Raw genomic sequence first — 23,200 nt, 5'->3', positions numbered from 1 at the left:
TTGAGGCTTTCGTACATGTAAACAGTGTGTTTCAATCCTCCCTACCAGCTTTTCTTTCTCCAGCTCCTCCAGATGTCCCCAGAAGTGATGTCCCCAGAAGTCCCCCACCCACTTCATAGCCCATTTGCTTTTCTTTTTATAATCATTGCATCTAATTAGAGCTGCCTGTCTGAGCATGGGCGTAGGCCATTCACTGGAACATGGACAACCTACCAGAGGCCACACTCCCAAAGGAAAAGGACTCTTTCTCTCTCAATTGCAGCCTCGAACTGCCAATAACCCGAAGCTAGGGGTGGGCTCTCATGAGCCCCGCTCCACCCACACTGGAATGTCGACTGGCTTGGTCTTGTAGAGGTGTTGTGTAGAAAGCCATGACTCCTGTGAGTTTATGAGAGCGCTGCTGTGTAGAAGGCATTGTTCTGCAGCAGTACTAAAGCCTTCTTGGTCGTCCTGATGAACTGTGAGTGATGGTCACCATTGCAAATCCCATTTCCCTCCTGCTTCTCCTAGCTTCAAGGACCATGTGGAAGGAGGAGAGAGCAGGAAGGTGCCCATGTGTATCTGGAGCCAGGAGTAGAGGCAACCTTCAGACTCAGCATCTCTGTACTTGGGTGTTTGTGATACATAGCATCACATCTCTGCGTGCTGAAATTTGGTGCTAAGACCAGGGTGCAAAGCACGGTCCTGCTAAGTGTTTTTGCTTGCTAGAGAACAGTGAAAAGTTAGAATGTGGCGGGAAGGACCCCTTCCACTTCTGTGGGCATTCTCTAATGGACACAGTATGGGCCATGTTTTCAACGGAATCTGGCACAGCGCCTTCCACCCACCCTTACCACAGTCTGCACTCTGCAGGAGAGATGGGCAGATCATTCTGTCCCCAAGCTCCCTTGCTGTCTTCTCTGGGGAAGACTTATTGCTCCTTTAAACTTGATTACTCTATCTGTGTGGAAGAAGAGTTACTTCTCTGACTGTGGAAAACCCTGAACCTCCCCGGCAAAGCCATGCCGCCTTGGCACACTCAGGGCAACAGAGCTCCTAGGTGGCCCCTCTGCAGATCTCCATCTCCCTTAGCTCTCAAAATTCCTTCCTGAGGCTTCTTGAAGGTGGCAGTCACAGGGGTTGTTGCTCTCTGGGATGTTGGGTCCTTGAATGTGATTAATGTTAGCACAGCTGAGGAGCTGGGCCTCTTGCAAGGACCTACCTGACTGAGCTGTAGGGGGAAAGAGAAGAGAAATAAACATAGAGAGTATAAGAAACATAAACAGGTCTGCTTCCCAAAGGCTCCTCACTGCCTGTTCTTTGCTATGCTTGGAACTAAGAGGTGGCAAGCCAACTATTGGTTACAAGTGCCTGTTAGTCTTGCCTGAGTGGCTCTTTAACTAAAAAGATAGTCATACAAGATTGGAACTCTAAATTCTTCAGTCCTTTCAAAAGAAGTATGTGTGTGCATTTTCACATTTCATATGTGTGCATATACACATGTGTGTGACCTGTGTGTTTTTTCTTCCTTGGCATCTATCTGTCTGTCTGTCTGTCTATCTTTCGACCTACCTATTTCCTTCCTTCTTTCTTCCTTTCTTTCTTCCTTTCTTCTTCCTTTCTTCTTCCTTCCTTCCTTCCTTCCTTCCTTTCTTTCTTTCTTTCTTTCTTTCTTTCCTTCTCCTCCTCTTCTTCCTCTTCCTCTTCTTCTTCCTCCTCCTTCTCTTCCTCCTCTTATTTTTCCTCTTCCTCCTCTTCCTTCTCCTCCTCTTCCTCCTTCTCTTTCTTCTTCTTCGTTTCTCACTAGCCTGGAACTCACAAGTAGACCAGGCTGTCTATTCAGCAAGCCTGGGAGTCTCTATCTCTGTCTCCCCAGTGCTGGGGTTCCAAGCTCACTTCACCATGGACTTTTTGACTGTGGGCTCTGAGGATTTAACTGGGATCCTCATGCTTGCAAGACAACCACTTCACTGGCTAAGCTATCTGTCCAGCCTATTTTTTCTCTCAGTTTGAGAACAGAGGATATGACCTTCTTTCCTAGTCCAAGGACCTGCTTCTTCTCTAGGTGTCAGGAAGTTTCCCACCAAACAAAGAACATTTGATTCCTACATAGAGGGAGGTGACCTTGTCCTCAGGACCACAATTGATTAATACTCTTTAGATAAAATATAATGTTTCATTTGCTCTTAGATTATTTTATTACTGCTCACCCTTTTGGCTATCTCATATCAAAGAAAAGAAACATATAGTAAGGAGGCTTGCTTCCCTTGGGTGTCAGCGACTGGAGCCATTCACTTTTGCTTTACCGTTTTCAGTGGTCAATTATTATTTTTTAATTAAATTAATTTTTATGTATATGGTTGTTTTGCCCGCATTTATATCTCTGCACCATGTGTGTGCCGAGTCTGAGGAGGCCGGGTCTCCCGGCACTGGAATTAGAGAAGGTTGTGGACCACTATATGAATGCTGAGAATTGAATTCACAAGTCCTCTGCAAGAGTGGGCAGTGCTCTTAACCTCTGGGCCATCTCTCCAGCCCATCAGTGGTTGGTCAGTGAAAGTGAACCCCCATTACGTCCTAGTCACTGTGGCAGGCAGTGGAGATAAAGATGAATAAGCCCTAGCCTCAGGGAGCCTGCACTCCACTGACTCCAGCAGGAATGTGACCAACCAACCGTAAGAAAAGATGGTCGTAGGATGACAGCTCCATGGGGTCCAATGGGAGGTCAAGGAAGGACATGTTTTCTGTAGCCAGCTGTGTTGTGGTTTGGATCAGGCTGTGTTGCTGAGAAGAACCACAGTCGTAGGTAGGTGTGCATTTCAGGTCCTGGGCTGGGCAGGCAGCATGAGCCGAGGAAACAATACAGACCAAGGCTGGGCAGGCCTAGAGAGAAACTGCAGGGTCAGTGGCAGGACTGGTCCACCCAGGGCTTAGGGGACAGAGGATACAGTAATCCACACTGGCCAAGCCAAGAATGTGGGCTTCCTGCTGCAAAGCGGGGAAGGTATGAGAGCCGGTCTACATCTGGGACGGAGTGCTGTAGACCGACTAGCACACTACATGTGTTCTGTAGACAAAAAGCAGAAGCACTTCCCGTGGCTTCTTGAAAGTACAGAGTCTCAGGCCCAGGTCTGACTTGGCAGCTGGAGTTTCACAGTCTGTTGTAGCAGGTGTCCTAGGTGTTCTGAAGAGCTAGTCTATGATGCCGAGCCCAGACTGGGGAGGGCTGCTTCCAGATGTGTGTGGCAATGTCTAGGAGCTACTGCTGAAGCACAGCCCTCTGCTGCTGCGTGGCTGACACCAAGGGGCTTGTAACAAATGCAGACTCATCCCCCCTGACAAATCACAAGCTTGTTGTGACCCCTAGGAGATTTACTTGCCCCCCCGCAGGCTGGTTTAGAGTCAGGCGTTGGGGTTGATCATTAGGACTGTGGTATAGTCAGGAAGCTCAAATTGTGATGCCATCTTTATAAATGAGGATGGGTTTAGCACAGGGGTTGGAGTGAGGCAGAGATTAACAGCACAGAACATTAAAAAAAACCCATTATTATTAATGGCTCTAGCTGTCTCTTGCCTGCCCTGGAGAGTATCACCTGAAATGTCACATCCTAGTACTTCACTGGGTAGTAACCTAGTTCTGACCCCATTAGGAGTAAACCGAGGCACAAGGATCGAGTTGCTTATTCAATGCCCCTGAGCTGGTTGGATGACCTCTTTTTCACCAGTGGCAGAGCTGAGGTTCTCACTCATGATTCTTGGCATCAGGGTGTCTATCTTAGACCACTGCGGTATTGTAGCTTTCACGTCTCTGATCTCTGAACTGTAACTTATTGCTGGTTCTAGTTTCATGTCTGTGATAAATACCCTGGCCTAAAGCCACATGGGAGGAAAGGGTTTATTTGGCTTACAGGTCCAGGTGATGGTCCATTATTGTGGGGAAGTCAAGGTAGGAAGAAATCCTTGCAGGAGCAAATAGAAATGAGTGTATCCGTGCTGCCTGCTGGCTTGCTCTTAGCCAGCCTTCCCCACTCACTCCTGCATCCGTCAGAGCCCAGCTTAGGGAATGGTGCCACCCACCATGGGCTAGGTCTTCCTATATCAACTAAAGACAATCCCCACAGACCTGCCTACAGGCCAGTCTAACATACTTAATTCTGCTCTTCCCTGGCGACTCCAGGTGACTCCAGATGCTGCAGAGTTGACGGTTTGAACTAACCAGCACATTGCTTAACTTTTAACAATTAGCCAAAATTAGGTCAAGTGAAATTCCTAAAGGAAAATTCCACAGCTTGGTTCTGACAAGGCTTAAGAATAAGCCAACTTATCATCCCCCTCGGCAGCTGCTGTGAGCTCTCCTTGAAGGGTTAAACAGCCACGTGGGGCCCCACAGCCGCATCTGTGCTTATTGTCACAACGCTGTGTAAATTTACCCCGTTCTGCGGAGGCCCCCTGCAAGTGGCCAGATGGTCCCTGTCTTAGTGAGGCAGAGGCCACCCTGAACCACCAAGATTGTTTGCTCTGATGGGTCACAAGGAAAACAAATGCTGTCCCAGCCAAGTGGGGTGACTCTGTTGCTGTTACCCCCGCGTTAGGAGTCAAGGCCTCAGAAATCAAATTGCTCACGGTCATGTCTACTTGCTTACTCGTTGTAATCTGTTTCTCAAACTAAAACTAGCATTCAATGCTTTCACATCATTGTCTTTCCAAAGGTGGGGCGGTTTCGGGGTATTTTGAATGGTGTTAGAGTATTTTGAAGAGCTCCCCTCCCCTCTCCTCCCACTCCACCCGGAAGACAATGTGATTCCGAAACTAGACATTTGTATGTGTGTCTCACCCTCGGGGTGAGGGTCTGCTTTGGGGAAGATGCTTCCATCGTCATCCATCCAAGTAGCTGCTCTCCCTGCGGCCCACAAGTGTCATCAAGCAGACGTGGCTTCATCAGTGTGTGCTGAGTGACTGAATGACATCAGGGCAGCCTGTGCACAGACAAGCGGACCTTTACCGTAGGCCCCAGACACAGAGGGCTGTTTTTGCTTTACCACCATTGCTCTATTGTTCCTCACTGACACCAGTCATTTCTGAACTTAAATTCTGACCCCTTTGTTTGGAGGTTCAGTTTAGTTCGGTTCTGTGACCTTGTTCCTCAAAACCCTGGATTTGTGGACCAGTGGCACTGGACCCTCCTTGGGAGACTGTTGGAAATGCAGGGTCTCAGGCTCCATCCCAGATCTCGCAAACCAAAGTGCACCAGTGTGTGTGTGTGTGTGTGTGTGTGTGTATGTGTGTGCACGTACACTCACATGAAGAGTCCAGAGGTAAAAGTTAGGAGTCTTACTTAATCACTCACCCCCTTACTTTTTTAGATAAAGCTCCATGAACCTGGAGCTCACTGGGCCAGCTACACTGGCTTGCCAGCAGGCCAGCTTTTTTGTTGGTATCTCAGGGGGATCAACTGAGCTTCTCATGGTTGTACATCAAGTCCTTTACCAAGTGAGCCCCCTCTGTACCCCAGAACCTGCATCTCAACAAGGTCCTAGGCACCAGCAATTGTGAGATGTTCTATCCCAGTAGTCTGGGTTTCTCCATTACCTTCAGCTAGAGTCTACACTGAGCACTTACTTTGGGGCTAGATTTCAATTTTGGTAGGCTTTCAGAACTTAAAAAACATACACACTCCAAAATTCCTTCCTTTGCCTTCCTATGATGTCATTCATTTTACCTGGCCTGCCACAAGAAAGAAAGAGGCAAATTGGGTCCAAGTCCTATATGTATTCTAAGACTTACTTCTTAATGGCATCTGTTAAAGCCTCCACCATTAACTGAGTCCCAAGTGTTGCCAAGATTAATTGAGAAATGCCTGAAGGTAAAATAAATACTGCTGCTTAGTTTAATTCAAAACCATATCAGCCAAGAATGGAGGTGCAATTAGTGATAAAGATGTTAATAATTAGTTGTGCTCTGTTAAGTTTTATATTCATGGTTATATAGAGTGGAGAAAGAATTTCCCCAGGAGGGCAAAAATCAATGTTTCACCTTGATTGCTATTTTAATGTGCTTATTTTAATGGGGCCATCCTGCAGAAACCCTTGGGCACATTTCCAGTTTTACATGAATGTAGAATTAATTATTATGGAAGCATATAATTTTAGAGTTGGAGCAACCTTGGCGGTCATTTAATCCAGTTTAGTCATTTCTCAAATAAGAATTGAATTACTTAAGTCCTTCTGCAGAGTAGTGAATACTGGGAGTCCCTCCTCTCAATGGCCAGGACACCTCCTCAGATCCCTCGGATATGTGTGTTTCCTGTTGCCTCAGAATTTCCCCCAGACACAATGAAGTAGATTATTTCTAAGCTTCTTACCCTGGCCTGCATTCTGTTCTTGTTGCTTTTGATTGTGAGGTTGGGGTCCTGGAACACATTCCTGGTTTCCTTCTGGTTTTCTGCACCATTCCTAGCTCTGGGTTGTGGCCACAGTATTTGCATAACAAATTGACATGTTCAGGGCTGAAGAGCATCTCCTTTTCTTGCAGAGGACCTGAGTTTAGTTCCCAGTGTCCACATCTGACAGTTTACAACCTCCTGTAACTGCAGCTCCAAAGGATCTGATGCCCTATTCTGCCCTCCCCCACACAAGAAAAATTAAAAGCTAATTAAGTAACTTGACAGACAGTTCTTGGCCTGGCTCTGGTTTCCCTTTGCAATGCTGGTACTGAGAATGGAAACCAAGCCTCGTGCACGTGAAGGGTGTCCTCTACCAGTGAGAAGGTTGGGGACAATGCTGCTGCTTTTTAACCTGCTTGTTAGGACTGACTGTCTTCCTACTAGTGGCATGAAATTGGACACGATGGGCGTATTTATACCATAGAAGTCAGCAAATGCTTCAAATCAGGGCCTTTTGATTTCAAGAAATGCAGTTTAAACATTTATGGGCATAACCACTGTGAATGTATTTCCACAAGGTCTCAGAAGGCAATGGATCTTTACAAAGTCTAAAGACTCATGCCAGCATGAGGACAACTCATTGCATAGCATAGGTCTCCTCAGGAATTGTGGGATGGTAGACAGTAGCTTAATCCCTGCTTATCCTTTAAGGTCAAGGCAAGTTAGTTCTCAAGACTATAGTAGAATGTCATGGTTTAGGCACAGCTCCACCTACCCAAAAATGCTCTTTGGATCTGCATGGTCATGGAGATCATGAGAAATTCACAGCCGAGTGAGAAAAAAAAATTCATTATAAGGAAAAAACATGAATGGGAAAGTAACTGTTGCTGAAGTTGCAACTGTATCTTTACAGGTCTCAGGAAGCCCTGTATCTCCCTATGACCTGCAGAAATGCCCACGGTGCAGTGATCTTACACTGACCACAGCCCCAAGAATCGCAGTGCAGTGAGCTTACACTGACCACAGCCCAAGCATCGTGGTGCAGTGAGCTTACACTGACCACAGCCCAAGCTTCACGGTGCAGTGAGCTTACACCAACCACCCCTTGTGATTTTAACTTTGTTTCTAATCTCTCACATTACCTGCAGGTCATCCAACCACTGATTCCTACCTCTGTTCTGTGTCAGTCTCTAGGGAGCCACTGTTCTGGCTTCCATGATGTCTCTTCCGGGCTCTTGAGTTGCTATAGAAATTCACATGACTCTGCTGGTCTTTGTTGTGTGCCTGTCTTTAGGAGCAGGACCCGAGGTCCCATCGGCCCTGGCAAGTACGGTTATGGGAAGGCTCCCTACATCTTACCACTGCAGACGGATACCACACATACTCCACAGAGGCTTCGGAGACAAAAGCCTTCATTCCGGCATTCCAGGTCCCAGGAGGCCTCTGCTTCTAGGCAGAGCTACAGGCCACCAGCCCACCAGTTCTCCCACAGTGAACCTCTCTACCAAAGTGACAGCGGCCCTCGTTCTGGACTGCCGGCTTCTGAGGCCTCTGTCTATCAGCTGCCTTTGACTCATGATCAAAGCTATCCTGCAGCTCCAGGCCTCTACCACAGTACGGAATTGAGCAGCCACAGCGGTGCCAGGCCCCAGGGCTCAGCTCAGGCCTTTTCCCAGCATCTGCGGTCTACAGCCATCTCGTGCATTGGGGCCTATCGGCAGTACAAACTGTGCAACACTGACGTGAGTACACAAACCTCAATCTGGGCTTGGTGGAAGCTGTTTTTCTTAATTTCTGGTCAGTTGACACCCAGTATATGAAAGATCGAGGGGTCCCAATCTCCTCTTTTTTTTTCTCTCTATGTATTCACCCATATGGTGTTGTGTTTGGGGGGGGGGGTGAGGTGTTGGTGTGTGTATAAAGCTAATACTTTAAAAATTGTACATAACTGATGGAATCACATCAATATTCTTGTACTAGCATTATTATTAATTGCCTATTTCAGGATAGCAACTTTGAAAGTATCAGTAGTGTATGCCAAAGTGATTATATGGTTTTGTATATTTTGCACCTATTTATGTGGTTACACAGGTATGTTTAGGGCAGATGCCTGTGTCACATGCCTTGCTCATCCACTTTCTACATTATTATTTTTTTTCTTGTTAAACATTTTTTTATTTCTGTGTACGTGTGTGGGCCTCTGTGAGTTTATATACATCATGTAGGTGCCAGAGCATATGGAGGCCAGAAAAGGACATCGGGTTCCTTAAAACTGGACAGTTGTGTACTGTCTGATGTGGGTGCTAAGAACTGAGCCTGAATCTTCTGGAAGAGCAGAATGTACTCTAAACTGCTGATTCGTCTCTCCAGCTCCTCGTTTTTTGAGGCAAGAGCTCGTTGAATCTGGAGCTCACTGATTCAGCTATTCTAGCTGATGAGCAAGCCCCAAGGATCCTTCGGTTTCTGTCTCCCCAGAACTGGGATTACAAGCACACGTTACACACCCTTTTGTGGCCAGCACTTTACCAGTGAGCCTTATCCTTAGCCTCAACAATATCTATTCTTTTCTCATGAGTCTATGGCTGCCAAGGAAGTAGGTGTTTGGGGAGGCTCCTTGCTACTTCATAGAGTAATGTACCACAAAGGAGAAGGTCGTGAGATCATAAGAGTTCCGTCTCGGGAGAGAAGCAGGGACAGCTGGGTTGTTAACCACCTGCAGAGTGCCCTGGCCAGCAGTTCTGTTCTCATCTGTCAGAGGATTTCAAGGATCTTAAGAATTTGAATAGCTATCATGGTGTGGATAGTTTGAATGCTCACTTTAGATGTTACTTCAATCAGTGGTTCCCGATCCCACCTTCTTCCCGTATCTCAGGAACCTCTGCTTCTGTGACTAGCTCGCCTCAAGCCGGTCATTGCACATGCTACTTCTCCAGCCTCCTCTAATCCTCTGCTTAGCTCGATGCGTTCGTTGTCCTCCCCGTTCCGCAGCTGCAAAGCAGGGGTCAGCAACTTGGGCAGACACCACAGCTGCTGGGTAGGAAGGCAGGTGATTGCTGCAAACCGTGTCTGGCTGGCTGCGCGGCTCCTAACGGCAGTGTTGAACCAGGAGAGAGAAGAGAGGAAGGAGGGGATGCGGGGAGGTTGAGCTTCTAAGCTGCTACAGTTTCCATTAATAATTTAATCTGCCTTAATACTCGTCAGTGGGTAACGGGACAGCTGGTACGTATTAGCTCCAATTTCCTCATTAAAAATCTATTTCCTGCTATGGAGTCCATAGAAGTGACTTAATTTGTGATCTTAATAATTCCTCCAAACGCCTGCCTTGCCTTTTAACCTGTTCCTCCATGGTGAGATTTCAGGGATTATTCATTTCTATAAAGCTCTCATTTTTCTAAAGTCATAGCCAGCCCGCCAGCCAAATCACAGCACATTCCGTGCCATGGAAGATGAAAGCCCCATTGTCTTGTTGGACTGAGGATGGAGCTCCGTGGTAGAGCATTTGGCGAGCGTGCATGAGGCTCTGCATTTCATCCTCCATAATGAAGAAAAAAAGTCAAATCTACTTTATTGTGTTGTTATGAGGATCAAATGAGGTGTTGTCTTTTAAAAATGTTGTGTGAATTGAAAAAGTAAGGAGTGGCTTGCCTACAAGATCAGATGTGGCTCTTGTTTGGAATAAACATGGCTGTTCTATTAAAATGAAATAAATTCTTTGGTAAAGTAAAACATATTCTCCCATTGACAAGTACATTTTGTAATTTTAAGATCAAAGTGAATCATAAGGAGTAAGGAAAAGACAGAGGACCCTGGGAATAAATACAAACCATCATCACTTAGCCCTACTTTCATTTGGTCTGCATTCTTTTTTAAAAAATATTATGTGCGTATGAGGGAGAGAGACAGAGACAGAGAGAGAGGGTTATGTTGTATGTGTAACACAGAGACACACACAGAGACACAGACAGAGAAAAGGGGGTGTATGTTATATACAGGAGACAGAGACACAGACATAGAGAGAGGGTGTATGTCATATGTGTGAGACAAAGACACAGACGGAGAGAGAGGGTGTATGTTATATACGTGAGACAGATCCACACACACACACACACAGACACACAGAGAGAGGGTGTATGTCATGTGTGAGACAGAGACACACACACAGACACACAGAGAGAGGGTGTATGTCATATGTGTGAGACAGAGACACACACAGACACACACAGAGAGGGTGTATTTTATATGTGTGAGACAGACACACACAGACACACATAAAGACACACACACAGAGGGTGTGTGTTATATGCATGTGAGTACTTGAGGCCAGGAGAAGGTGTCAGATTCCCTGGAGCTGGAGTTACAGGCATTTGTGAGTCATTTGAAGTAGGTAGTAGAATCTGAACTTGGGGGCTCTGGAAGAACAAGTGATCTTGGCCTGTGAGTCATCTCTCCAGCCCCACACATATCAATTTATTATCCAATTACTGTTCACAAAATAGGGAGCTAGGGCCAGGTGTGGTGACATGTGTCTTTAATCCCACACTTGTGAGGCAGAGTCAGGCTCATCTCCAAGAGATGGAGACCTGCCTGGTCTACATAGTGAGGGCTTTATAGAAAGACCGTGTCTCCCAAAACCAAACGAAAACAGTGAAAAAACCAAACAAATAAAACAGAGCTAGGAATAAACAGAAAAACAGAAGTGAGCCAATCACCTCTCTGGTCCCTTGACCCCTTGACTTGCATTCTTAAAGAAGACACTCTGCTAGATCGGTGCTGACAATAGCAGGCTTGCTCTCAGTAGGAAGAAGCCATGGCTTCCCTGGGAGCCAGAGTAAACCCACTGAAGAGACTGAGTGCAGAGAAAGATTTACCTGACTTCATTCATGATGTTACCTGATTTGGTGTGTGTGTGAGGGGGTGTCTGTCACATAGGCTAGCTGTGAATTCACTGTGTGCAGAGGATACTCTCGGACTCTGCGAGATTGTAGGCGTACACCACCACAGCCGGTGTGCTGGACATTTTAATAGTAGGAAAAGTTAGGTCTCCAGGACAGGACAAAATCAACTGTCCTGTGCCTTATAGGTTTCATTCCATAATTTTATTGTGACACTTTGCACAGCGCATGCCACTGTCCAGGTCACGCACCCTGCCTGCCTTTATGGGGAGATGGTGTCTCCTCCATGCGTCCTGATATTGCCTGTATTCTTTTTATAAGGTCTGAACTTCTTGTGACTTGCACCACAACCCATGAATACTTTAAAAATTCCCTTTTTAGGAGTCTCCAAAGGCCATCTCTGAGTATGATGAGCTCCTAGGAGGTTCCTCAAGATTCAGTATATAGTTAGTTATACTTGTGACTTCTTACAGTGAGAATAAACAAGGAAAACTTGGAAAAGACACAGGGGACCAAGTCCAAAGACAGCCAGGTGCTGGGTCCCAAGAGCCCTCTCCTTTGGAATCTCAACATGAGTCCTCTGTTGGTGAATTGTAGAGAAATGTGAATTTTCTGCTAGAGACGCATTTCTCTATACTAAAGCTTTTGGGGGATTTGGTCACGCAGCCATTCTCTGTCTCACTACAAAATTCTAGATTTGCAAAGGAAAGCAGGCGTTCTGCATAGACTAGATTGTTTATACAAAGACTAGAATCCTGGTGGCTATGCTTGCCCTTAGAGGTTGAAGAGAAAGAGTCCTGAAGTCTGCACTCCGAGACTTCAGCCCCCACCCTACTTTGCAAACAGGCTTTTCTAAGGAGAGCAATCCCAAACATTCTAGCATCCTAGCGCCAATGATGTCAAGTAGGCATCTCTGTGCCCTCCCCTTCCTGATGCCCATGAAGAGATGACATTCACCCCTAAATTATGCAGGTCTTCCTACTCCAAGAAGAAAAGGCCAAGGACAATATTATAGAAAGCGTTACCAAAAACTAATAGAGAATGCAGGCTAATTCCTAGGTCTTTCCCAAAGATTAAGATCACACATGCACCTTCAGTTCTCTTCTGGGCAGTGTCTGGGAGAAGAGAAATATGGGATGCAATCGAGTGTAGGCTGCAAGCACGGTTCTCAGCTCCATCCTTAAACCTGTGTTCAGCCTGTCTTCAGTTTTGATGCCCCCCCCCATTTCTAAGGTTCTTACGACAAGGGGTCAATTTTGAGATGTACAGTGCTGACTATGAGAAGGTCAGATTAGGGGCAAATATTTTGCAGATTAGGGGCAAATATTTTGTAGACTTATATAAATCAGAACCCTGTCTCTTCTCTGCTCATGGCTCCTCCGTCTATAACATAATGGTCTAAAGCAGTGGATCTCAACCTTCCTAATGCTGTGACCCTGTAATACAGTGCTGTTCCTCAAGTTGTAGCAACCGCCTAATCATAAATCTACTTTTTGGTGCTTCTTCATAAGTGTAACTTTGTTACTGTTGTGAACTGTAATGTAACTGTTTCTGAAGATAAAAGTTTGTTGGGAGTCTCCACCCATAGGTTGAGAACCGCTGGTCTAAAGCTCTTCAGGGAAAGTTCTGCTTGCAGGTACTTGTCCGGCATTGTGTATGGTGCTAGAATACTTGGCCAGCAGGGGAGAATCCTGGGAATATAGAGTGGGGGCCCTAGGTTGGGGAAGACTCTATTGAGTAGGGGACGGATAAGCTAGCTTTATAAAGATGACCAGCAAAGATCAGAAAGAGCATGTGGGAACAAAGAAAGACTTAGCCAGGGGCAGGAAGGAGCAGGTAGGATGTGTCAGGATCTCAGGCGCCTGCCAGGTGATGGGGGTCCGCCTTCTTTTCTCTGCCCACCTCCTTCCTACTATGAATGATCAGAAACCTTTAACCAGAATATATCTTTTAATAGATCAAAATCCAGCAACATGATGTGGGCTTTGCTTGACTTTTTAGATGCATGGGAAACATTTTGTGTAGAGTGAAAGTCAGAAGCAGCTTCAAGTGCTGTGCGTGCTTGGAAGAAGGAGGTAGGAGGAGTCTGAGTCCAAGGCCATTTAAACTGCTCACTAGATATGCCTAGAGACCCTGTAGGGGTTTTATTGTTATTGTTGCTTTATTTATTTTGTTGTTTGTTTTTCTTTAAAGCAAGCAAGTACCTGTCTGGTTTAATTGGAGAGGAGGAAGTACAGGCAGTATAGGATAGGACCCACGAAGGTGGCTTTGCAGGTCAAGCTAACGTGGGTATTGGGATGAGTATCCTTGGCTTGAAGAGCCACTTTAACTCTCTGAAGTCTCCCATAAATTGCAAAGCATAATAATCACTGCGTCGTAGGCCTGTGTGAGGTTTCCGTGTGTATGGAAAGGCCAAACCCAGCTGCAGGCATTCAGCCACTGAACCACACCCTGGCCCGTATGTAGGCAGGTTGAAATCTCCAGATGGTGGTCATTACTAGGCCTGAGTGGAGTCAGCAAGATGGTGGAGTATCTGGGTGCAGCTCAGGAACGTCTGTGGAAAATGGGAAGCCTTCTTCCCAAAGAGCCAAGGCTTCCCCGGCAAGTTTGTCTTCAGAAGAGAAGAGCCCACTTAGAGGCATCTTCATTCATCCGCTGCCCGGCACCTTGCCGGCTGTGGCTAAGACCAGGCAGTCCGGTCAGCAATCATGTCTTTTACCCAGGAGTTCAGACCCTAGAGCAGGGGTTCCCACCCTTCCTAACACTGCGACGCTTTAACAGTTCCTCCTGTTGTGGTGACCCCAACCATAACATTGTTTTTGCTGCCACTTCATAACTGTAATTTTGCACCTGTTATGAAATGTAAACATCTGTGTTTTCTGGGGGTCTTAGCGACCCCTGTAAAGAGGTTGTTTGACCCCTTCAAGGATCATGACCCAGAGGTTGAGAATCACTGCCCTAGACTTAAAACATAGGGTTTTATGTTTTTCTTTTTGTTTTGTTTTGTTTTCTTCCCTTAGGAATACTGCCAGAGAAGGAGACACCAAACCTCTGGTACCTTAGAATATGAAGTTACAAAGTCTTTTCTACCATCTGCTTCTGAGTCTATATTAGTATTTGCTAAATATATTAACCAAGCAAGATGTCTGTGACTAAGGTGTCTATCTCTCCCCAGTTTCTTCCCTTAGGCCCACTGAACTCACTGAATTCTCTTCAGGGATCAGGCTGATGCCGTGTTCCCTCTGGAGGAGGTGGACTGTAGAGTCACGTGGTTCCACAAAGGGACCAGGTTATGAGTGTCAAGGGCTTTGGCCATCAAAGGAGCCATCTTGAACTTAGTCTTAACATCTTGAGTCGTTTAACATGTTGAGGGGAACAATGCCTGAGGCTAGAAGGTGGTTTCTGCTAGTACAGACAGCAGGAGCTCTGTGGCTGCAGATTTCCCTGGGGTGGAGCTGGTTTATCTGTTTGGGGTTGGTTGTTCCTGCCCTAGAGTGAGTGAAAATGGAAGGAAGATGTTGTTAACTAAACAGTTCTTTGGGGCAGCTGACCTGGGTCTCTGCAGGCAGATGTGATTCTGTCCTGCATCTAGGCTGAAAGTGAAGGAGCAGGAGCCAAAAGTCAGTTTGCTGACTGCTGTTTGATGGAGAAATTTAGAAATGGTCCGGGTAGAATTAGGTGTACATCCATCTGAAGGTTTGAAAGCCCGCAGGAAATCGTGGGACCAGTGACTAGATGCACTGGCCACCCAACAGCGCTCCTTTAGCTGGGAGATGGGTACTGGTGTAGGTGCTTTTGGCAATTCTGTTTTCTATCCAGGGATTTGAAATTTCTATGGTAATTTTTTATAGACTTACGTATATAATATATATGTGTATATTTATATATGTTCATATGTATATATACACACATGCACACAAGTTATACATATGAGTTGTACACACATTTGTGCTATTTACAGTCAGCACTTTACATGCTTACAAAATATGGCACAGGCTTGATGACATGGTTCAGCAGTAAAGGCAGTTGACATTCTGATGATGTGAGTTCGAGCTCGAGACTCCATATGGTGGAATAGGAGAATTAACACGCTAAAGATGTCCTCTGACCTCCATATGTTTGTCCTGGCCTGTGCATGTGTGCACTTGTGCACACGCACACACCAGGGTGGTGGTGAGAAGATGTTTGTGTGTACAAGCATGCACACAAACTAAATAAAATGTAGTAATGTTTTTAAAGTGGTTCAATAAACAATGACTATAATTGCTTTAAGATAAAGCTGTATAAATAACAACATTGTGATGCTAGAGATGCGTGTACCTGGCTCCAAAGACAGCAATCGGTCATTTAAAAGATGCAATTCCTAGGTCATAGAAATGGTTTAGTCTGTAAAGCGCTTAAGGACCTGAATGTGATCCCCAGAAGAGCCCAGATAAAAAGCTTGTCTTGGAAGTGTGTACTTGTAATCCCAGTCCTGGGAGGTGCTTCCCTGGGGTTGGGTGGTCAACCAAGCTGGCCTAATCAGTGAGCAACACCAGTAAGAGACCCTGTTTCCAAAGTAGGGGGAGGAGAAGCTGGATAACTCCTGAGAGACGGTACCTGAGCCTGGCTCCCACACAAATGGCGCGCGCGCACACACACACACTTCCTGTGCCTATCTGTTTCGCTCTATATCAACTTCCAGCCTTTCCCCATCACCTTTGAGAAAGAGAGAAATGACCCCCCCCCCCACCCGACTCTGTTGCTTCTGCCGCCACTCTTCTATTCTCGGTCATAATTTTGGCTGCATCCAGTAGGTTGATTTCTTTTTTAAAAAATATTTCACCATTAAAAAGAATCCGTGGACTCTTAGTTTTTCTAGATTAGACACCAAGTGCCCTGCTGGCTAAACGCCCTCCCTTGCCCCATCCTCACCCTGGTCAGGAGCCTTTATGGATCCTTCTTGAGTTGCCTGTGTGGTCCCTGCGAGGAACTGGGGTGCCCTGTGAGCCACAACACCTACACAGTGACTTTGCTTTGGAGTAGAAGTTTCAGGCAGAAGGAGAGTGAGAAAGTCACCCTCGTCAATGGAATTCCTGATGTCGCCACCAGGAAGTTTAAGTTCCTTAGGATGGTCTACATTTTGCATGTTTGAATAAATGTATACTTTGTCAACAAGTCAGCAAAAAGCATTCTAGACACTTACAGACAACTTAAAGAATCAGAAACACATAAATACATGAATGACCTGAGACGGGGCCTAGGTTTTTGTGTATGTATGTGCAGTGCAGAGAACTTAAAAATAGAGGATTCTGGCTGGGGATGTGGCATCAATGGAAGAGTGCTTGCCTATCATACACAAGGCTATGTGTTTGGTACCCAGGACCACATGGAGCAGAGGTGTAGCAGCCTGTCCTCTCGGCACTAGGGAGTAGAGGTGGGAGGGACAGAAGTCCAAAGCCAACCATATGAGTTCAAAGCCAGCTGGGTTACTTGAGACTTTGTCTTTTTAAAAAAAAAAAAAAGAAAGAAAGAAAAGAAAAGAAAATATTCTTCTGTGAGTAGATGAATTTAGTTACATTGACGTGCTTTCGGGCTTTGACCTATGTCTTGGAATGAGAAGAAAACTTTTCTTCTAGGGGAACATAATGAGCTTCTTCTCTGGGGTGAAAAATGATGCACTTGGGAATTAAGAAAAATTCAGGTTATAAATGAAATGCAATGCCTTGACTTCAGACAAACCATTTCACTGACCAGAGAATTATGGGAGTGGTGGGAGGTGACGTGGGACCTTCTGAAGGGTGGAGCTGGTCCTGTGTGGCTGGAGAAAGAAGATGGTACGCACACACACACACACACACACACACACGGAACTGGGAAGGCATTTTGGTCTGTGGATCCTTGTTCTTCAGATGGAGGATGAAGCCCATTTTCCAGCTAGGAAAGAACAAGTTGCCAGCCTTCCAGTTGCTCACGCATAGGTTTGCAGCGTTGGATTTCTTTCGTGTGTTCCGCTAAGCTGCTATTCCCGGAGCAGTGCTGTGAGCTGGCAGCTTTGATGCATGCTAAGCCTCACCCAGTTCTCTGGAGATTAGGTGTAGGTGGGGATGGGTGCAAAGTTTGCCATTCCTTGTAATAATTTAGCCCATGAGAAGCTAAGGTTGTGCGCGCATATGCAGGCATGTGCACACATGAGTGCTTGTGGGTGTGGAGGTCAACTTCGGGTATCTTTCCTCAAGCCTTTCTCCTCTACCCTCCCCCCACCTCTTTGCTTTGAGACAGGTTCTCAATGGCTGTTCTGCCAGTGAGCTTCAAGATTGTTCTTCAGTCCCTTTGTCCCATGTCTCTGTCCCTTTAGTCTAGGGGTTTATAAGAATGCGCATTACTCTAGCTTTTCATAGGGGTTCTGGGGGGTCCTAGAGGATCTCAAGCTTGGGTCCTCATGCTTCCTTGGCAAGCACTTTTCTGACTGCCATTTCCTCGGTCCCCTAAGTAAGCCATACAGCAGTTATTGACTTGAGGGCCACCATCAGTGCCCCAAGGATGTCTGGCTATCCATTCTCAATAAGCTAAATAAAAGATTCAGGTTGAAAGTGGAAAATGGAAAAAGGTTTTATTCAATGCACCTACATAGGGAAGAAAGAGATCCAGTGGAACCCCCAAGTCACTCTTCCTCTTGGGGTCCTGAAATGAGAACAAAGTTTAAATAGAGAGTCAAGGATATACATAGTACATCTAAGCAGTCCAGCCAACGTGTGGTCCCGCCCACCAGTGACCCAACACTATCTTGGCTGCAATCTCACCCTGTAGGGTGGGCTGTTAGAACCTTGTGAAGTGCCTTTCCTGGAGACACATTCTCCTCTCACCGGTGCCTTTTCCTCCCCCCAGCATCACATTCCTGGGGTGGGGGGGGTCTCATTTCTTTGGGATTCTCTGTTTAACAGTCTAATAGTTGGACTGAGGAGATGTAAGTGTCTCTGTAGAATGTCTTCATTTCTGCCAGCCTCTTTCTCATGAAGGCATGGGAACATTTCTAGATATCTTTTTTAGATTCCTTCAGGGGAGAAGTTAAATGTGCCCTCTGTTGCCATGGTAGCTGATCTTTTGATTGAATCCAGAATAACTTCATGGATTAAAAAAAAAAATACACATCTGACCCAGGCAGATCCAAGGTCAAGTTTCTTGGCACCATCTTCACTGGGTACATCCTCCTCATCTCCTCAAGAGAACAGAGTAGTTTAATTACCAAAGGTGAGTGTTGGATCACTGACGGTGGCCTGCTGAACAGTGGAATTAGGCACTAAAAGTTGTCAACTCCCATTAACCAGGGTCACTAGAAATGTAGCCAGAATTTCCATGATTCTCTGTGTGAGTCATAGCATCCCCGGGCACTTGTGAGACAGAATTTTGGATAGGGCATACTGCTTTATAAGGATGCAGTTCACACTGAAGTGGGCCCTCATTTTTCTTCCAGTAAGGCTCCAGTGGAAACATCCCTCCCTCTCTGGGGCAGACTGGGCCATTTGAGGGGAGGCCGTTTCTCCAGGGGCATTCCATGGCTGTCGGGCTCCAGCCTTTGTTGGTTCCATCCTGAATAACCATGTTCTCTTTCTACATGGCTTCCTACCCACCCCGCACCACCAGTTTTCTGGCCTGAAGACTAAGAATCTGTACCCCCTGGGCTAGGCTCAGTTCCCTGTAGGGAACCTGCCCAAAGCCATTCACAGTTTAACAGAGATCGATGATTACTGACGTGGTTAAGGGTGAGTCAGCCTGTGACATCAGGAAGCAGCCAACTTAGAAGTCTAACAAATGTACAGCAATCTGTAACCTGGAAGTTTTAGCTTCCCAAAGTCTGCTAAAATGAAGATATTAGATGCTGATGATAGGAGACAAATGCAAACAGATGTAATCTACAAAAGACACAAGACAGGATTTCCCTACCTGCTTGGTGTGGTCTTCACTCCTTAGGGCTGCCACTGTTTTACCAAGCCTCTGTAGCTCGAGCTGACCTAGCCTTCTACAGCTGTCCCACTGTCCCAGGCGTGTCTCTGTCTGTGTCTCTGTCTCTCTGTCTTTCTTTCTCTCTCTCAATAATGGCATTGAACTCGATTTATTTATTTGTTTATTATCTACACAGTGTTCTGCCTGCACATCAGAAGAGGGCTCCAGATCTCATTACAGACAGTTGTGAGCCACCATGTGGTTGCTGGGAATTGAACTTGGGACCTCTCCTAATCTCTGAGCCATTCCTCCAGCCTGAACTCAGTTTTTTTTTTAAAATAATGTTTTTATTTATTTACTGAGAGTTTCATACAATGATCATTATTCTTTTCCCCAGATCATCTTCCATTTCCCTACCCATCCACCTCCTGCCTCTCGAACCAGTTAGTCAATTTGTGTTGGCTGACTTCTACTGAGCGTGGGCCCTGCCCTTGGAGTGTGGTGGATATAGCAGATGTCACTTCATCAAAGAAACTGACTTTCCCTCTCCCAGCACCAATCAAATGTCAATAGCTCCTTGGCTAGGGGTGGAGCTCCGTGTCCAGTTTCCTTTCTCCAGGCTGTCAGGGATGAACTTAGGCATGCTGTGTTGAACTTGTGCATGCTGTCAGGGATGAACTTGTGCGTGCTGTCAAGGTTGAACTGTGCGTGCTGTCAGGGATGAACTTGTGCGTGCTGTCAGGGTTGAACTATGCGTGCTGTCAGGGATGAACTTGTGTGTGCTGTCAGGGATGAACTTGTGCGTTCTGTCAGGGTTGAACTTGTGCATGCTGTCAGGGAGGAACTTGTGCATGCTGTCAGGGATGAACTTGTGCATGCTGTCAGGGTTGAACTGTGCGTGCTGTCAGGGATGAACTTGTGCATGCTGTCAGGGATGAACTGTGCGTGCTGTCAGGGATGAACTTGTGCATTCTGTCAGGGATGAACTTGTGCGTGCTGTCAGGGTTGAACTTGTGCGTGCTGTCAGGGTTGAACTTGTGCATGCTGTCAGGGTTGAACTTGTGCGTGCTGTCAGGGTTGAACTGTGCGTGCTGTCAGGGATGAACTTGTGCATGCTGTCAGGGATGAACTTGTGCGTTCTGTCAGGGATGAACTTGTGCGTGCTGTCAGGGCCACTGGGAATCCACATAGTATCAGCCCTTTATGTCCAGAAAACGTTTTCTTGAAGTCTTTCATTCTTCTCTGGCTCTTAAAATCCCCTCAACCTCTTCCTCGTAGATTCCTGAGCCTCGAGGGGAGGAATGTGGTGTAGACATCCCATTTAGGGCTATGAATTCTGTCTTCATGCCTGCAGAGCAAGTACATAACCAAATAAGCTATCACCCCAGCCCCAAGAAGCAGTATGCTAACAAATCGTGTAGTGTTTTTTCCTCTCCAAGACAGTGCTGAGGACTGCTACAGGGTTATTCATCCTTCCTTCCTCCCTCTTTCTCTTCCTTCTTTCCTCCCTCCCTCCCTCCCTCCCTCCCTCCCTCCCTCCCTCCCGCCCTCCCTTCCTCCTTCCCTCCTTCTCTCCCTCCCTTCCTTTTTCCTTTTATTTGAAAATAGTTTTTTCTCACATATTATATCTTGATTATGTTTTCTCTTCCCTCTTCTCTTCCCTGTTCCTCTCTACCTCCCTTACCATCTAGAACCAGTCCCTTTCTGTCTCTCATTGGAAAACAAATAGACTTCTAAGGAACAATAATAAAATATAATATAGGTATATGCTCAAGAGTGGTGTAGCTGAATCTTGAGGTAGATCACTTCCCATCTTCCTGAGGAACTGCCACACTGGTTTCCATAGTAGCTGCACGCATTTGCAGGCCCCTCCGTGACACATCTCCTCCAAGGCCATACTTTCTAACCCTCTCCAATCAATTCTACCTACTGGAGAGCCAGTATTCAAATATAAGAGCCTTTAAGGGCCTTCTCATTCAAACCACTGTTCTGTTCATACAGAGGTATGAAGCAGACTGTCTCTGCGGTCTGTGACCTTCAGTTTTGACATGTGCTGCCAGGTTGATGAAAGTGGCTTCTAGCCAAAACCTCACCGTGGAGCAGCTCGGCTTCATGTGGGTGTGCTTATTCAAGAACCAGAATATTTGTCCCTTTGGTACTGGTCTGTTTCTGTGGGGAAAACCTGCAGGGCAATGACTGGTGTGGCTGTGGTCAGTCTCTGGGCCCTGCCTCTGTGTCCTGTGGGATCTCAGGCAAAGTAGATCACTCTCTGACCTCAGTGTTCACACCTGTAGGTTAAAGGGCCTTAGGTTAACTCCCTGTAGATCCACACTTCTGGATTAATTGATCTGGAGGGAGACTGGGGTGGGTGTGGCTCTTTATTGCTGCTGTACACCATCACCAAGGAAGTGATCGTTATTGAACCCTCTCCTCACCTGCAGCTGGGGTAGGGCCCAAGAAGCTATTTTTAATTTTTTTAATTATATTTTTACTTATTGACTTGGTGTGTGTTTGGGTGCTTGCCAGACATTTGATATAGAGGTTAGAGGATAGCTTACAGGAGTTGGTTTTTAATAGGTTTTCTATATCATGATAAAGGTTTTCTCCGCCAATGCAGTAAGCCAGATCAGGCAGAATTGAAAAAGTAAAAGAAAAGGTTTATTTGAGAAAAGCGACTCCCAGGTGAGTTCTCCAGTCCCAGAGATGGAAGCAGGAGAAGTCACACGTGCCCGAACTAAAGCAGGACAGTTATACACCCTGTAGGAGAGGGATGATGGCGTGTCCTCCACAAGCTGGGCTTGTGTCCAAGTGTGGTCAAAAGCTGACTGGCCGCTGACAACTTCAGGGGAGGGGCTGCTGCAGCCACAGGAGTGCAGAACTCTACTTTTCTTTCTTGGAGATGCTCTGAGAGGGTGGAGTTTGGAGGGAGGAGTGGGGCTTTCTGAATCAAGCAGGAATGAGCTGGAGGGCCCAGCTGGACAGTTTTCTCCTTCCCTGTGTGGGTCCCAGAGGTTGAGCTTATGCTGCTAGACTTGGTGGCAAGCGCCTTTGCCCACTGAGCCATCTCACCAGCCCAAGAAGTTCCTAGTGTCTTGTTTGGTTTTGTTTTCTCCCACAAATCTGGGGACTGGTGCCGGGATGGTGACTTTTCCAAGTCACTTAACTAATCACTTGCTAACCGTACTTGACTCTGGAAAGGGAGCACGAACAACATCTTGTCCTGATTCTCATCTGAGTCTGGTGGCTCAGGCCTGCAATCCCAGCACTTGGGAGATGAAAGCAAGAGAGTTTAAGGATAGCCTGGGCTATAATGCCTACCATGAGGCTAACATGGGCTATGTGAGACTTTGTCTCAAAGATGAAATCCATCTTTTCCTGAGGACAGCTGCTATGGTTGGGAGCATATGTATGTCTACAGTCAGGGTGGCCAGCAGGTAGGCTTCCAGAGCCCTAGAAGATGGGCTGCTCCTGCCTATGAGTCCCTCGTGGGTTGTAAGAGCTCAGCCTGCACTGCCTGCCCACCCACTGAGTCCTTCACATTCTGCCTCAAATGGAGTCTTGTTGAATATGGTTTGTATCAGGCCAAGCGGGTTCTGGCTATGCTGGGGCAGGGACCAGCAGGCTCTCTTTGCTATCCCCTACCAAGCAGGGAATGACCTTCTCCTGCTAGGTCTCATTCCTCCCTTTGTTCTTTCATCTTCCAGAAGATTTTATGCTTCTGATGACATAGAGCAGAATTCTTTATAAACCCTTGAGGATTTTGAGCTATTGGCAGTTTATTCCAGATAGTTCTATGCACAGTGCTTTATAATGTTAAAGAGGCCGGGGGATCCTTTCCCTTCCCTTCTGTTTTACACACACACACACACACACACACACACACACACACACACATACACACACACATATAGAGACACACACGTACATACAAATACACACATACATACAAATATACACATACACACATAAACATGTATACACACAGAGATACATACATATACAAATGCAGACTCCACACACATGC

The 23,200-nt window shown here is 46.3% G+C and overlaps 1 protein-coding gene across 2 annotated transcripts in view; it reads left to right on the top strand.

The window, feature by feature from the left end:
* The window catches only part of Thsd4 (thrombospondin type 1 domain containing 4), a 567,279-nt gene that overhangs the window by 115,558 nt on the left and 428,521 nt on the right, over positions 1-23,200 (top strand). For both annotated transcript variants that reach the window (XM_087905294.1, XM_087905295.1), the window contains exon 5: positions 7,656-8,103. In XM_087905294.1, coding sequence (XP_087761420.1) covers positions 7,656-8,103 — 448 coding nt within the window. The remainder of the gene's footprint in view (positions 1-7,655; positions 8,104-23,200) is intronic.

The sequence above is a fragment of the Myodes glareolus genome, chromosome 4, assembly GCF_982192425.1.
Source record: "Myodes glareolus chromosome 4, mMyoGla1.1, whole genome shotgun sequence".
Classification (NCBI taxonomy): domain Eukaryota; kingdom Metazoa; phylum Chordata; class Mammalia; order Rodentia; family Cricetidae; genus Myodes; species Myodes glareolus.
This window is presented reverse-complemented; position numbering and strand designations above follow the sequence as displayed.